At 40.8% G+C, this 17,857-nt stretch overlaps 1 protein-coding gene across 1 annotated transcript; it reads right to left on the bottom strand.

The window, feature by feature from the left end:
• Nucleotides 1-2,001: 2,001 nt before the first annotated feature.
• LOC142204034 (cystine/glutamate transporter-like) lies at nucleotides 2,002-14,872 on the bottom strand. Its single transcript, XM_075275230.1, has 13 exons — nucleotides 14,817-14,872; nucleotides 13,064-13,340; nucleotides 9,543-9,669; nucleotides 8,945-9,060; nucleotides 6,445-6,570; nucleotides 6,013-6,112; nucleotides 5,626-5,670; nucleotides 5,423-5,546; nucleotides 5,128-5,231; nucleotides 4,558-4,654; nucleotides 3,675-3,824; nucleotides 3,423-3,600; nucleotides 2,002-2,124 (listed from the first exon to the last, which is right to left on the bottom strand). Exons 2-13 carry the CDS (start codon nucleotides 13,284-13,286, stop codon nucleotides 2,060-2,062), a joined length of 1,455 nt encoding a protein of 484 aa, XP_075131331.1. The 5' UTR covers nucleotides 13,287-13,340; nucleotides 14,817-14,872; the 3' UTR covers nucleotides 2,002-2,059.
• Nucleotides 14,873-17,857: the final 2,985 nt, after the last annotated feature.

Raw genomic sequence — 17,857 nt, 5'->3', positions numbered from 1 at the left:
GCTGACTGTGTTTTTACAATGCTTTGTGAATTGTAGGTGAACAGGATATATCAAGAACTCTGCCACAGTCCTGCAACTTTGAAAAAAAAAAATATTCTAGAATATTTTTGGAATTTTTTTTTATATGTAAATTAATTTTTTTTTAATAGCTCAAAAAAAATAAATCAGATGTGGCTGAATAATAAAAAAAATATATATATATTTTTTTTCATTCAGCCACATCTGATAATTTTTTTTTTAATAGCTCAGAAAAAAAAATCTACTTGTAAAAAAAAAAAATTCCAAAAATATTCTAGAATTTTTTTTGAAAGTTGTGATTTTTTTTTTTTCAAAAATATCCAAGCCGTTTTTAAAAAACATCCGAGACGTTTTTCAATCAATAACAAAAATAAATAAATTTGAGTTGCAGCATTAAAATAAACCACCACCACCGAAAAAAAAATTTGATGTAATATATTTTTGTCCCCATTTATGGAACGCACGCACTTCAGTATTTTGCCACGACGTCCGTGTAACCTAATGATCTTTGTGCTGTAGACATAGAGAAGGGTCTTTATGAATCTAGCTTTAAAGACAAGTATTTAAAGTTTTGTGTTTTATACCTATCCTGTTCACCTGCAGGCAGGAATTAGTGTATATAATATAGAATTTATAGAGATCTCCTTTTGTATGTTTTTTACAGTGGCTTTAGAAGCACACAAAGTCAATGGGTGTTTTTGTTTTATCCCACCCCCCACTCCCATGTTAAATCTGTGATTATGCATTTTCTGTATTCTACAAATTTCAATGAATTCTTGTATTTTTTTTATGTGTAGCGAATAGTTTTTGTTTTTTTTCTCCTTTCACCAGATTTGTGTGCTCTTTTATCTTTGAATGTGTAAATATCAGATTTGTAAATAAGGGCTTGTTTGAGGACAAAAAAAAAAATGCTGAATCATCCCGTTGTGTGTCATTATTTCTGATATAAAGAGGGCATAGTCTGATGGCAGACCAAAAAGAAAGAAAAACCCAAAAAATGTAATATAGCTGAGCTCACAAACTACTACTTTTATAAATGGCTAACAAACACTTGGGGTCATTCAAACTGTAAAGCTCCTCCAAATAGCAAAAAAAAAAAAAAAATTAAAAGCCAGTGATGTATCCAAGTTGTTATCAATATTGGATAATTATCATTAAAGTAGATCTCCTCCTCACCCATCTTGAGCTATTTTTCATCCTAATCCAGTTGGAATTTTTTCTCTAGCCCCCACCATTCCAAAGCAATCAGTGTGGTTAGCATATCAGACACTAAAACTAACTAGGCTCTCTAACTGCAAGTGGGTGGTATCAGGCAAGAGGATGTGCCCCACATGTCCAGTCAGAGCCTGGCGATGTTAGAACCACAGCCCTCCCCATTTTTAGCTGCTCCTGCCTGTCATCACCCACTTGACATTAGGGAGTTTAGTTTAGTTAGCAGCTGGTTTGGTTCCTGATATGCCAAGGAATGGTGGGCTAGAGAAGGTCCAAATCTTCTAAAATCAGTGAAGAGTTGCCTATTAACAAAGCTTATGTTGGTGTAGTTTTGACAACCCTTCTCCCCCCCCCCCCCCCCCCAAAAAAAAAAAAAAAAACAAAACCCAAAACTACAAGCCTTGCTGGTCCACATTAGATCTGATGTAGACGGTGGTCTCCCAACATTGGTCATGTTCAATTGAGTTCTCAAAGGATATAATCCACCACTGAAGTGAAGTGCAGATGAGTATGGGGGAGGAATAGTGGTGCGTTATCTGTAGTGTATTCTGCTGGCCGTGTTACTATAGTTTGATTAGCAACCACTGTCTCCATGTCTGGGTGACTACCATTCAAATACATGCAATCTTATTATACCTCATTTGGCTTCGCAAAACCATGGCTGGAAAATACGGTTTCGGGAACTGGTTGTTGCTGTCAGTGACCTTACAAATGGAAGGAATATGAGCAGTGTCACTTTTGGTTTTTTTTAATGCTGTACACAAAGGGATGTGAGAACAGAGGTGTATATTACTATAACCTTTGAACTCTTTCAACAAGGTCTTCATGGCTAATACGTCTTTATTTCTTGAGGGATAACTTCCAGCAGTACTTGTAGCTTCAGCGTCAGAAGATCTGGAATAGTTGAGAGTTAAAAATTTAAAGGGGTTGGGTTATGAGTAGCGCATCTATTCACATCTGGCGGTTTTAGTCTCAGTTTTAGTGAATTTTGTAATAAAAATCTCGATCAACCTATTATCCTTTGAAGCTTTAGTCTGAATTGTGCTGATTGCTATGGAAGACTGTCGACAAACTTGTCATCGGATACACCTTAAAGGGATTCTACCATTAAAAATCTTTTTTCTGTGGATAACACGTCGGAGTAGTCTTTAGAAAGGCTATTCATCTCTTACCTTTAGATGCGATCTCCGCCGCGCCGTTCCTTAGTAATACCGGTTTTTACCGGTATGTAAATTAGTTCTCTGGCAGCGATGGGGGCGGGCCCCAGCACTGAAAATGCGATGGGGACGTCCACACCGCTGCCTGAGAACAGGATCCTGCGCCGCCTCTATCTTCTGCTGGATCCTCCCCTTCTTTCTTCGGCGGCGTCACCTCTGTCGGCTTTGACATTAGTAGGGCCGACTGCGCATGCGTGCAATTGCAGCCTCGGAACTATGGCCGCGCATGCGTAGTCGGCTCTACTAGTGTCCCACTGGCAGGAGCCAACTGCGTAGGCGTCCGACGTGACGCCGAAAAAAGACGAAGAAGGAAGGGGAAGATCCAGCAGAAGATAGAGGCGTCGCTGGAGCCGGTTTTCGAGCAGCAGTGGGGACGCCCCCATCGCTGCGAGAGAGCTAATTAGCATACCGGTAAAAAACGGTATTTCTAACGAACAGCGCGGCGGAGATCACTTCTAAAGGTAAGAGACGAATAGCCTTTCTTAAGGCTATTCCGAAGTGTTATCTAGAAAAAAAAAAAGTTTTTTAATGGTAGAATCCGTTTAATGGCTTAAAGGGAGCCTGTTGTCAGAACCCAACATATCAATCTAACCCTGTAGATAGATAGATTAGGGTCACCTAAAACAAATCATGTTCCCCCCTTGTAAATCGTTGCCTCCAGTGCTGAGATATCGCTGTTTTTGTCAACATGCAAATGAGGTCTTTGGGAGAACAAGGGTGCCATTGTTCTAAAGAGCTAATTTGCATAATACTATACAGAGTGATATCTCGACAGTGGAGGCAGCGGTTCACAAGAGGAGAATACTATTTCGTTTAGGTGACCCTAACCTATCTATCTGCGGGGCTGGGCTGATATGTTGGGTTCTAGTGACACTCCCTTTAACTGAACTCTCATAAGGCCAACAACCTCTATCCAAAGAAGTGGAAAGGACCACCACACATCTTGAGAACGTTCAAGAACCATGTACTACTTACTGAAGGTTTCCCTCAAGCACCGGGGCACTCGCTGCTTGTGGATTGTTAGGTAATACACTGGCAAGCCACTTAAAGTGATGAGGCAACCGATGCCGGTGTTCACTGGGTCAGAGTATAGCGACGTACCCACAATGAAGAGGGACATTGTGCTGAACACAATGGGTATGATCAGTGGAACCTGGAGAAAGGGACACAGGCAGTTACCTCATACACAATAGCAAAGAGGGCGTTACGTGATAGAATATGACTGACCTTAAAGGGGTGAGCTAGATCAGGATGTTTTCGGCGATGAATAATTAGACCAATGGTGACCAATCCCATAAAGAGCCAGCGAGAGAAGCTGTAGAAGTTCAGGAGTCCATAGAGGTCCCCAATACCGATCATCACGAAAATCAGTGGCATCTGCAAAAAAGATGGGTATGTCTGATGGGTATGTACGGTAATGTCAAAGGGTATTTAGAAGAATATTCAATGCACTTAACCCCTTGGTGATCGGCTGCTTACACGCATTCCTATGGCAGAGAGGTATTCGATTGAATACTACTCTCTCATCTCTAGTATTTAGGGTTCACAGGTGTAATGGAAACCTTTGGGCCCTAACTCACAGTCAGTAACAGGGCCATCCAGTTTATAGCCATACGCCGGCGGCCAGTTTGCTGGAGCACAGCCGTCACGCTATGCGGCAGAACGCGGAAGCCGGGGGCCACGGACAGTAGGTGCGGGGGACAGGCCAAGATGACGCCAGGGGAGGGCCTGGGGTGAGGTGGATGACAGGAGACCGGGGTCGTGCAGGGGCACAGACGCTGCGGAGAAGGGTAGGCATAGGGGGGGGATTCTGGGGGGTTCCACGTGAAGGGGGGGCCTGGGGGAGAAATATGTGTGAGGGTTGCTGCGAGAGGACGGTGGGAGCCACGGGAGTAGGAGGTGGGCACTGTGGTTGCTGCAGTACAGGGGGCTGCGGAAAAGGAAAGCGTGGCCACCGTGGAAAAGGGGGGGGTGCCACAGCAGTGGGGGCCGCTGACGGGTCCTGCCGGCGCACACATGGCACATCACAACCAGCAGCAATTGCATACATGAACACGGCAGACGAAGTCGCGGGCACATGCTAGTAACTAAATAAAAAGCAATATCATACCATTAATAAGAGAGCTGGGAGAGGTGTGTGTCTTCTGATGTGGATCATTGAGAACAAATTAGGCCAATGCCCTTCTCTGGAGGCTGCAAAAAGCATCCTAGATAGAAGAAAAAAATTCAATAAGCTTACTACCCAATGTCCAGCTAGCGAAGAGGGCACATGTGGTCCTCGATACTTTTATCTGCATCCCCCAACCTGATGCCCCATATTTTATAATAGAATTCCTGTTCAACTACTGAGTGTTTTTAAGGAACACTCCAGGCAAAACTGATATCCTGGTGCAGGACCTCAGGGGCGGAGCATAGCAAAGGTTCTCTCTTGCGTTTCATGCTCCTCCCCTTCAGCCACTCACTATTATATATGTTTTTCCTGGAGTGTTGCTGTAAATACTATTGATACTCTTTTACAGGTGCCACCTGGTGTCATTTTTTCAGAAGACCCCAAAATAGATGAGAAGATAGATGGATCTATTCAGGTCAAAGTGGGAAACCCCTCCAAAAAAAGTGCTCATATGGTCCAAAAATTATCAATGGTTACTTGGTAAAATTTACTGGACTCTAGTTCACGTACCTTGAAGAAGCAAAAATTCCACCATTCAGGGCCCCAAAACATGACGTGGCCACCAGTATGGAGATCACAGAAGAGATTTGGGGCAGGGTCTGTTCAGCGAAGCTCTTATAGGACAAAAAAGTAAGTGTTAAAGACCTAGTGAGATAAGTTACGTTCTGCGGGCTTCACCCCTGCTGGCGAGGTTGCTACCCCTCCTCCCCCCACCCCTGCCATTGCTTCCCATGAGTATCGGTAATTCTTGGATGCCCATAACCCATCACTTGGTCTAACATGGTCACCACTAGATATCACTCACCATCGCCACCGCCTCAGAGGTCAGAACTTCACTGGTTGTCAGGACGGTGTAATAGGCGACATTAGTCAGAAGGTAGCAGATTGTGACAATGATAAGCGAGACGATCACGGTGATAGGGATGTTCCTGAAAACATTAAAAAAATAAAATAAGAAAAAAATCCTTCTATATTTTGATAGACTTTTTGAATTTTTAGGCAATTTACCTCTCTGGATTAACAACTTCTTCAGTAACGAAGGTTATGTAGAACCTGCACACAAAGTGATAAAAAATGTAAAAAATGTCCAATCTAAAAGACCGAGAAGTCCCCTGCGAAAGTATTCACACCCATAAAAGGTCTGTAAAGGAAAGCTTGGAACCTCAGTGATATCAATGGACCAGTTCTGAAGACCACTTTTGACCATATGTTTTGGTTACAAAATAGTGGAACTCCATATCATATATTAGTACATCATCGATGTACCGCACTCCATTTACAGATTGAAGCAACACATGACTAACTCTATGAGAAGAGATGGGGAGGTAGTCTAGTCCGGTAGTCACTAGCCATGACTACAATATATATCTAGTCTATCAGAAGAGGATTACGTACCAGCCTCCATATGCAAACATTCCCGAGTAAAATGCCAGTGGAATTCTGTCCATTGTCAATGAACTTGTATCAAATGCATCCTGGAAGTTCTCTGTTCTTCCTGCAAGTGCAGCATAAAAAGATTTACCCAACACTCCATCGTTCCGCTCTTGGATAAGCGGACATCTTCCCGAGCAGAGATCAGGGGCAATACTGCAGGTGAAGGCACACTCACTGACCAAAAAAAATACCGCACCCAAGAAATGTTGGAGAGCTGAAAAACATGTCCTGCAGATATATAACTGATTACTTCTGTGGTCTAATTAGACATGGGGTCTTGCCACAAAAGGGCATCAAAGTGTCTCCAACTGTCCTATTAATAAGATGCTCAGAGGGTACTTTTGGGTAGTGTACACTTTGGAGAGAGATTATTGAGTGCTAGACATGTCTTACCTTCAGCTAAAACTATCATTCCAGGTATTATGATCAGTCCTATAGCCACTAACTTCAGAATCGTAAAGGTGGTCTGGAGATTTGCCGACCAACTAACACTCCAGCAGTTCAAAGCAATGACGAATGCTGTAGGGAAGGAGAAGTCGTAACATAAAGAAATGTCTGCCTCTCTACATGTATATATGTACAAGAATATAACTACTATAATACTGCCCCTATGTACAAGAATATAACTACTATAATACTACCTCCTATGTACAAGAATATAGCTACTATACTACTGCCCCTATGTACAAGAATATAACTACTATAATACTGCTCCTATGTACAAGAATATACCTACTATAATACTACTCCTATGTACAAGAATATAACTACTATAATACTACTCCTATGTACAAGAATATAACTACTATAATACTGCTCCTATGTACAAGAATATAACTACTATAATACTGCTCCTATGTACAAGAATATAACTACTATAATACTGCTCCTATGTACAAGAATATAACTACTATAATACTGCTCCTATGTACAAGAATATAACTACTATAATACTGCTCCTATGTACAAGAATATAACTACTATAATACTACCTCCTATGTACAAGAATATAACTACTATAATACTGCTCCTATGTACAAGAATATAACTACTATAATACTGCCCCCCTATTTACAAGAATATAACTACTATAATACTGCTCCTATGTACAAGAATATAACTACTATAATACTACCTCCTATGTACAAGAATATAACTACTATAATACTGCTCCTATGTACAAGAATATAACTACTATAATACTGCTCCTATGTACAAGAATATAACTACTATAATACTACTCCTATGTACAAGAATATAACTACTATAATACTGCCCCTATGTACAAGAATATAACTACTATAATACTACCTCCTATGTACAAGAATATAGCTACTATACTACTGCCCCTATGTACAAGAATATAACTACTATAATACTGCTCCTATGTACAAGAATATACCTACTATAATACTACTCCTATGTACAAGAATATAACTACTATAATACTACTCCTATGTACAAGAATATAACTACTATAATACTGCTCCTATGTACAAGAATATAACTACTATAATACTGCTCCTATGTACAAGAATATAACTACTATAATACTGCTCCTATGTACAAGAATATAACTACTATAATACTGCTCCTATGTACAAGAATATAACTACTATAATACTGCTCCTATGTACAAGAATATAACTACTATAATACTACCTCCTATGTACAAGAATATAACTACTATAATACTGCTCCTATGTACAAGAATATAACTACTATAATACTGCCCCCCTATTTACAAGAATATAACTACTATAATACTGCTCCTATGTACAAGAATATAACTACTATAATACTACCTCCTATGTACAAGAATATAACTACTATAATACTGCTCCTATGTACAAGAATATAACTACTATAATACTACCTCCTATGTACAAGAATATAACTACTATAATACTGCTCCTATGTACAAGAATATAACTACTATAATACTACTCCTATGTACAAGAATATAACTACTATAATACTGCTCCTATGTACAAGAATATAACTACTATAATACTGCTCCTATGTACAAGAATATAACTACTATAATACTGCTCCTATGTACAAGAATATAACTACTATAATACTGCCTCTATGTACAAGAATATAACTACTATAATACTGCTCCTATGTACAAGAATATAACTACTATAATACTGCCCCCCTATTTACAAGAATATAACTACTATAATACTGCTCCTATGTACAGGAATATAACTACTATAATACTGCTCCTATGTACAAGAATATAACTACTATAATACTGCCCCCCTATTTACAAGAATATAACTACTATAATACTGCTCCTATGTACAAGAATATAACTACTATAATACTGCCCCCCTATTTACAAGAATATAACTACTATATTACTACTCCTATGTACAGGAATATAACTACTATAATACTACTCCTATGTACAAGAATATAACTACTATAATACTACCTCCTATGTACAAGAATATAACTACTATAATACTACCTCCTATGTACAAGAATATAACTACTATAATACTGCCTCTATGTACAAGAATATAACTACTATAATACTACCTCCTATGTACAAGAATATAACTACTATAATACTGCTCCTATGTACAGGAATATAACTACTATATTACTACTCCTATGTACAGGAATATAACTACTATAATACTACTCCTATGTACAAGAATATAACTACTATAATACTACCTCCTATGTACAAGAATATAACTACTATAATACTACCTCCTATGTACAAGAATATAACTACTATAATACTGCCTCTATGTACAAGAATATAACTACTATAATACTACCTCCTATGTACAAGAATATAACTACTATAATACTGCTCCTATGTACAAGAATATAACTACTATAATACTGCCTAGAAGGAGATTATAGGCCTTACCAATGCCAATGCAACTGATGAGTTTGACAAGAGAGGGCGGTGCATTACATGGCACAAATAGCGGTTCTATTATGTAGCGTCCAAATGCTAACGTGACCACAGCGATATTTGCTGGCCTGGAAATAAACACGAACATGATACATTGATTGTTCTATCTATTATTCTGTCATAGAGTTATCACTGTACAACTGGAATCAGGAACAGGCTCTGCTTGCTGTCAGTGAATGGGAACCAGTGGCTTGGTAGGAAAGATTCATCCTCCGTATCCAATAGTAACAAACCCTCAGCTGTGAGGCACAAGGTTTCTACAGATTGTCATCTCTTGATATAAAGAAAAATATTTGCCTTCACTAACAGCAAGCTGAGATCTTGAACATGATGAAGAACGGGTACAAAGATAGAAGCAGAGGTCTCTGAACACCACAACCATAACAGTCCACTGATACAAGACTCTTGATAGGCGTATTGTGCAGGACCTTCAAGGTGCAGGACCATTGTTTTCTTAAACTCCACCCCTATTGTAGCCACGCCCCTTTACATGACAATAACATGTTCAACAGGAGAAAGAGAAAACACATCTGTTCAAGCAGAGACTTACCGAATCATGACAAACTCAGCCCAAAGTCTGAGGAAGGCCGGGACCGGGCCAAGAGTCTCCAGCAAATAGATGTAGTGTCCACCAGACTTTTTAATAGAGGTGGCCAGGTCTGCGTACGACAACGCTCCTAAAACACAGAGAGAACGGCGATTAATAAAATACAAAGTTGTCAGCGTGACCAACAGAGAAGCAGAGGATCCTCCAGTGGACCGGCAGAAGACATCCACATTAGTAGGGCACTGTGGTCTATTTCCTAGGTGTTAGAGGGTGGGTCTCCAGAATAATTATATTTAGCAGGGCAACATCGATGGTGACCTCAGAGATCAGCAGTTCTAACCTGTAGTGGAACTTGGCTGCAAGTGTTTGATTCTTCTGCAGTGCCCCCAGAGGAGAAATGAAGCATTACATTGTGCCCATTGAAGTGTATGGGACATGGACATGTTGAGTCCTCCGGACTGAGAGACTCTCTTTGTAACCACTCTCAATTTTTGCTAATAAATGAGGGTCCCTGCCATTGGGACAATTGCGCCCCCCCATCTCTAGTTATGAACTGACTGTAGGTCATACTAATAGATTATGAGTGCCCTTCTCCCATTCTTATCCCTTCAGAGACAACTTCAGTAAGTGAGTCTTCAACCTTTAGAAGCCAGTTGTTGGCCCGAGTAGGGTTTACATGAGGAGCATGACCCCTCACCATTTCAAGCTGAAAGCCAAAAATGGGGGTGGCCCAGGCCATCCACCAAACCATGGGCCATTACAGTCATCTGTGACAGCTCATTGCCATCATTAGTTTAGCAGGTAGATCTCTAGACGTGATGTCAGATCTCATAATTCTGCTCTGGTCATCGGTGGTCAGTGAAGGTTCTCCTCAAAACGTTCTCATCTCATGCTAGGACTTATCAGCATCTTCTACAGATACATGTAAGGAGGAGGCCGCTCTGGAGGTTCATGCAGAACATGTTTGCTAGGAAAATATTTTTTGGCAGAAGTAAAGTCAAAGCCAAGCACAGCTGTCTGACCCGCAAGCGAAAAACAAGAAGTCCACAGGGGGCTCCACGAAGAGAAAACATGACAATTTATCCAACAATTACCTCCTAAAAATGTAAAAATAAAATAAAATAAAAATGTATGTACATAAATAGAATGAGCGCAGCTCTGGAGTATAATACAGGATAAGTAATGTAATGTATGTACACAGTGACTGTACCAGCAGAATAGTGAGTGCAGCTCTGGAGTATAATACAGGATAAGTAATGTAATGTATGTACACAGTGACTGCACCAGCAGAATAGTGAGCGCAGCTCTGGAGTATAATCCAGGATAAGTAATGTAATATATGTACACAGTGACTGTACCAGCAGAATAGTGAGCGCAGCTCTGGAGTATAATCCAGGATAAGTAATGTAATGTATGTACATAGTGACTGTACCAGCAGAATAGTGAGCGCAGCTCTGGAGTATAATACAGGATAAGTAATGTAATGTATGTACACAGTGACTGTACCAGCAGAATAGTGAGCGCAGCTCTGGAGTATAATACAGGATAAGTAATGTAATGTATGTACACAGTGACTGTACCAGCAGAATAGTGAGCGCAGCTCTGGAGTATAATACAGGATAAGTAATGTAATGTATGTACACAGTGACTGCACCAGCAGAATAGTGAGCGCAGCTCTGGAGTATAATACAGGATAAGTAATGTAATGTATGTACACAGTGACTGCACCAGCAGAATAGTGAGCGCAGCTCTGGAGTATAATACAGGATAAGTAATGTAATGTATGTACACAGTGACTGCACCAGCAGAATAGTGAGCGCAGCTCTGTAGTATAATACAGGATAAGTAATGTAATGTATGTACACAGTGACTGTACCAGCAGAATAGTGAGCACAGCTCTGTAGTATAATACAGGATAAGTAATGTAATGTATGTACACAGTGACTGTACCAGCAGGATAGTGAGTGCAGCTCTGGAGTATAATACAGGATAAGTAATGTAATGTATGTACACAGTGACTGTACCAGCAGAATAGTGAGCGCAGCTCTGTAGTATAATACAGGATAAGTAATGTAATGTATGTACACAGTGACTGTACCAGCAGGATAGTGAGCGCAGCTCTGGAGTATAATACAGGATAAGTAATGTAATGTATGTACACAGTGACTGCACCAGCAGAATAGTGAGCGCAGCTCTGGAGTATAATACAGGATAAGTAATGTAATGTAGGTACACAGTGACTGTACCAGCAGAATAGTGAGCGCAGCTCTGGAGTATAATACAGGATAAGTAATGTAATGTATGTACACAGTGACTGTACCAGCAGAATAGTGAGCGCAACTCTGGAGTATAATACAGGATGTGACTCAGGATCAGTACAGGATAAGTAATGTAATGTAGGTACACAGTGACTGTACCAGCAGAATAGTGAGTGCAGCTCTGGAGTATAATACAGGATAAGTAATGTAATGTAGGTACACAGTGACTGTACCAGCAGAATAGTGAGCGCAGCTCTGGAGTATAATACAGGATAAGTAATGTAATGTATGTACACAGTGACTGTACCAGCAGAATAGTGAGCGCAGCTCTGGAGTATAATACAGGATAAGTAATGTAATGTATGTACACAGTGACTGCACCAGCAGAATAGTGAGCGCAGCTCTGGAGTATTATACAGGATAAGTAATGTAATGTATGTACACAGTGACTGTACCAGCAGAATAGTGAGCGCAACTCTGGAGTATAATACAGGATGTGACTCAGGATCAGTACAGGATAAGTAATGTAATGTAGGTACACAGTGACTGCACCAGCAGAATAGTGAGTGCAGCTCTGGAGTATAATACAGGATAAGTAATGTAATGTATGTACACAGTGACTGCACCAGCAGAATAGTGAGCGCAGCTCTGGAGTATTATACAGGATAAGTAATGTAATGTATGTACACAGTGACTGTACCAGCAGAATAGTGAGCGCAGCTCTGGAGTATAATACAGGATAAGTAATGTAATGTATGTACACAGTGACTGCACCAGCAGAATAGTGAGCACAGCTCTGGAGTATTATACAGGATAAGTAATGTAATGTATGTACACAGTGACTGTACCAGCAGAATAGTGAGCGCAGCTCTGGAGTATAATACAGGATAAGTAATGTAATGTATGTACACAGTGACTGCACCAGCAGAATAGTGAGCGCAGCTCTGGAGTATAATACAGGATGTGATTCAGGATCAGTACAGGATAAGTGCCGCGTCTACTTGCTTCCTCTCAGGGAGACAACTATAGGGAGTGTTACAGAAGCAGTCACTCTTGGTATATAGTGCCAGTAGTGGCCCAAAGAACTTTATGTCACTAAAATAGGCACCAATATTAGAAATGGATGGAGGCCATTACATATTTTTTATTGAAACCCTGGGACTTTATGTTTCACCTGTGGTTCAACTACTAAGCCTCATGAGGCGGGCCCCTGGCCCCGTACCAAATATACATCATCAGGCATTGCATGAAGGTGTATGTACTCACCACACATGGAAAGAACACCAGAAACCACCCAGATCAGGAGGGACACTCCTACATTACCAGAGTTTTTCAGGACCCCCTTCGGAGATATAAAGATGCCACTTCCGATGATCGTCCCAATGGTCAAGGAGATGGCACGGATCAAGGTAATCTTCTTCCTGAGATACACGGCCCCATTCTCCGTCTTGAGACCACCATCTCCTGAGGTCTCCCGACAATTCCCCATCCCTTGTGTACAGGCAGAGCTCAGAGTCCAGCCAGCTCTTTAGATGTGAACGCTCTGAATAAAATTCAAGGATTATAAACAAGGCTTTCTCTCTGTGTATCCCGGCCCCTGGTCACAGCCCCCGTGTAGCAGGAAGCAAAAAAGTTCAAGTCTCACTGCGGGTCCAGTCATTCATAAACAACATCCATCCACCTTACATCTGCACTCACATGCCGATGGGGTGACGGATCTTCACCGACAGTCCCTACTATGCAGAAGTTACTGAGGATGTTTTTAGAAGCTTTACCCTTAAGGGGGGCGTCCAGGGATATTGGGGGGACATTCGATAGACATGAGGAGCCATTGAACAGCCCATAACTAGTGGGATTATACCAGCGGGTACGCTGAAGCTTGGAGCAAAATTTCCAACAAGTTATTGAGTCTCATGCAGAAAATTTTTGAAAATTGAATGCAAAAAGTAGGGACGAAAGGGGTCCTTATAAGAGAAGAATTGAAGGGGTTGTCCAGTGATGGACAATCCCAAAGCCGTGATGGCAGCCATATTGGTTTACCATATCTTATTGCCTATTTCAGGGATAAATCTTGGTTTCGATGCGAATATTAATGAGGCCTCTTTTATCCCATGAGCGGTGGGCCCCACGGAGGCTCAACGTGACCTCGGCTTTATGTCAGTGTTTTCTAGTCACTTTATGTTTGTGTATCTTGCTCCAACCATCTGGAAGCAGAGACGCGCGGCCCGGCGTCCACATATCAGGTTCTGTATTCTGCCAATTATAATCTCCCTGGGGTACAACTGCCCCTTACAACAAAACAAGGGGATGTTTGTTACTGGAGACCGAGCCGATCTGAATAAGCACGCACAAAGCAAACCTTCACCTCCGCCTGGAATTACATACTCATTAATCCACAGAGAGGGAAAAAATATGATATTTTTTTTTGTATTTTCTAAAAAAAAATAAAAAATAAAATATAATAATAATAATAATAATCTGATCAAAATACTAAAAAATAAGGTTTTCTTCAGATGGAAATGACAGATCCACTGATTGACTGGAAAAATAAAAAAGGATAAAAAATATTTTCACTGTGTTCTAAAAATCTAGAAAAATTATAGCGATAGCTCCACCCACAAGAAAAAAAATATTTTTAAAAAAGCTAAATATTTTCATTGTAAAATATTTACAAAAAATCCTATATCATAAGAATATAATAAAACACATAAATATGTGAAAAATATAATAATGCATACACAATAGTTCTTGTGAATTGTGAAACGCGCAAGCATTTAAACCGTGAGGAAAAATATCATTAATACAGAAAAAAAAATATAAAAACTTTTTTTTAAAAAATTTGAAAAATTGCATCTGATTTAAAAAAAAAACAAAAAGTTAAAAAAAAAGAAAAGAAAATGTTTTAAAAATTCCGGTATTTCCAGATGTTGGATTTAAGGAATTTTACTATGGTATACCATAACAAAAAAAACCAAAAAAAAAACAACCTTCATGCAACAAGGGGAAGGGGTACAATTACCTGAATCCTACGGTTCGCGATCTTTAACCTTTGGGTCTCTGCCATAGTACAAATCTACAATTCCCCGTACGTTAGTAGTTTTGGATCAGCTGGGGAGGAGGCAGTTTAGGGAACACAATTTAAGGGGTTAAAATTTTTGTGAAGCCATCGAAATTGAGACAGTTCATGTCATATGAAGTATTACAGTGCCCCCTTCCCCCCACGAGACCCAGCTTCTGCCCCAATATCTTTTGGATATGTACAGCTGGAGGAAAGTGGGATCAGTTGGATCCAAGTAGTGGAATGTTTTACCAGGTGCACAATGGTGGGAAGAATCCAAGTTCAAAGGCAACAACACAGAGGCCGCTATTGCCGCAGCTGGGGAGACTGTACTCAGGGGGTCAGCCGGGCCCCTCAGCTATAAACCCTCATATGTAGGGGACAATGACTATGGGCCTGCAATGTACCGTATGAGCCTCAGGATCATACCTGCTATAATACTATTTCTCACCATCATACCTGCTACTGTGCTATATCTCAGGCTCAACCTGCTATAGGACTGTATCTCAGGAACGTATCTGGTATAATCTCAGGATCCTACAAGCTATAACGCTATATCTCAGGATAATACCTGCTATAGGACTATATCTCAGAATCCTACTTGTGATAATGCTATATCTCAGGAACATACCTGTGCTATATAATGTTCCATCTTAGGGCCTGTTCACACGGGCACAGAGGGGACGGATTATGGCGCGGAATACACCTCATAATTCGCCCCCTCACAATGGTGGTCTATGGAGACAGCTAGCGTTCCTTTTTGCCACTAGCGGACAAAAGAAGCGACATGACCTTTCTTGAGGCAGATTCTGCCTCAGGAAGTCAATAGAAGTGAATGGGAGGCGGACAACGCGTCACGTTTTTTTTTTGCCAAAAACCACATCGCAGTTTTCGGCAAGAACCACGACACGTTTTTTTACCGCCCATTCACTTTCCAGGAGGGGAAAACCGCCTGGCATTTTCTGAAGCGTTTTTTTTTTTACCAAAAAACGTCTCAAAGGTCCAAATTACTGCACACGTAATTCACGTGTGAACTTAGCCTTAGGATCACACCTGCCTCAAGGCTATATCTCAGGATCTAATCTAATTTTTTTGGGCCGTTCCATCCCCAATCACGCCCTCTTTCCTTCTAGGCCTCGCCCACTTAACTTAGATTTGTCATTTTTGTGTGTCGAATACATCTGTTCTTTTAGTATCTAAAATGAGTTGTGACGTTTCGGATCAGACATCTGATAGATTTTGGTGCACAACATGTCAGAATTCAGGTGTCACCACAATAGTAAGTGTAGGCCAAGCTATACTGGTAGCCTATGACGGGGTCAGGTTCCCTTTAAATCACTTATAAGCCTTTTTTTATTCATTTTTTTTTTTTTTTTTTAATACCCAATGGTCTGCATTAACTAAACCGCTTACCTCAGCTTTGGCAGAAGTCGTGCAAATTTTTTTTTTTACAAAATTGTAAAAAATGTGACTTTGCAGAAGTCATTTACACCCCATCCATCACTATGAAAAACAGCATAAAAAGACTGGCCTGCAATGGTCACGCTGCAAGAAGTCTAGGCTGTAGCGCGGCTCTCCGAGGCTCAAGCCTGCCAACTGGACAGAAAGGTCCGATGAGAATAACAGATACGGAGAACGTTCTGTACACGGTCTGCTCCAACACAGAACTCATGGCAGGTAATCCAAAAAGTTACTGATACAAAACAAAAATGATCTATGATTAGGATCGCTATTTTTTTTAAAAAATTTTGTTTTGTAGGAAAACAGTGCCCCCATGTGGTCAAGAGTAGGAACTGCAAATATTTTTGTGCCTAACTAATGGCGCTCTCCAGGTTCTGTCCCATAATACATACATTTACATAATACATACATCTATAAAAAGTACAAAAGTAAAACTCACGTATAATTGGAGAGGTGACGTAGCCCGCCATGTTGTCATCTGGGATTCAATGGCCACATCAGATGGTTTCCTTCTACTGGTCTCGCTTTTAGGTGGAGCGCCGATTCTCCTGGTGGCCCAGGGCCTACTCATGTCCACGAGTCTCTCCATCCATGGGTGGCACCTTCTCTATTCTATCTTCATCTGGAAGCAACAGCCTGCACCACAGACTATCACACCAGGCGGTCCAAGTATCAGGAGACCCCTGTAATGGAGATAGATACGGCCCCCTGAGGTGGGAACATATTGATCTCACTTTTAAGGGGCATCAGTCAGCGAGCTAGCAGGGGGAGAAGAAAAAAACAGCTATAGGGAAACCGAGATTTTGGCAATGATGCAATTTTCCCATAAGTCACCAAGTAGCCCGGGCCCACATGGAATAAATACTATCCAGACACCAAAGTAAAAATTGAACATTTTATTACACAGATTATATAAAACCAGAATATAAAAAACACGTAAAAATAAAGACTACGGATATTATAAATACATAAAAAAACGCATCACATCGGAATACAGATTCAGCTTTTCCAGTTCGCCTTATTCACAATAGCTGCCCACAAACTGTTCAGTTTGCTAGAGGTATCAGAGGATAAAAGGGTTAAGTATTGTCAGTCGGTCTGAAGTCCAAGGCCGGGGTCACCGACTGTAGCCGTAATTGGTCAGACCCAAAAACAAAGGGACGTGACAATAACAACCACAATGGGCGAACTCAGCCAATGTTAATATGGCCACCTTCACAGGGATGTGGCAGCCATTTTGTTACCATAGGACCATAGTCGAGCCTCTTAGGTTGGGTTCACGCGGAGGTATAGGCCGCAGATTTCCACGTCCTGCTACACTCCCACTGAACGCAAACCTAGTCTTAGGGGTATGGTCCACAAAATGGCCGCCATTAGCGCACAGGTGACTGAAGGATACACATTAACGTCAGTAAAGGATACATTTCATGAAGTAGCTTACTGACCTGAGGCAGGTCAACGTATTATTGCTCCCGCTGAACATCAGGGGGTTAAACGAATGCAACACATATACACATATATACATGTATTACCAGAAGGGT

Source organism: Leptodactylus fuscus, chromosome 5 (genome assembly GCF_031893055.1).
Source record: "Leptodactylus fuscus isolate aLepFus1 chromosome 5, aLepFus1.hap2, whole genome shotgun sequence".
In the NCBI taxonomy this organism is placed as follows: Eukaryota; Metazoa; Chordata; class Amphibia; order Anura; family Leptodactylidae; genus Leptodactylus; species Leptodactylus fuscus.
Note: the sequence above shows the minus strand (reverse complement) of the source record. Positions and strands in the feature narration are given on the sequence as shown.

What these genes read in the sequence shown, in the direction of transcription:
- LOC142204034 (XM_075275230.1), bottom strand. Translation starts at nt 13,286, where the DNA reads ATGGGGAATTGTCGGGAGACCTCAGGAGATGGTGGTCTCAAGACGGAG. An exon ending in TCCCAGCTCTCTTATTAATG is followed by an intron (nt 3,825 to 4,557) that starts GTATGATATTGC and finishes TCTTTTTTGCAG; the next exon opens with ATGCCACTGATTTTCGTGAT. An exon ending in ATCTAGCTCACCCCTTTAAG is followed by an intron (nt 3,601 to 3,674) that starts GTCAGTCATATT and finishes CCCTTTCTCCAG; the next exon opens with GTTCCACTGATCATACCCAT.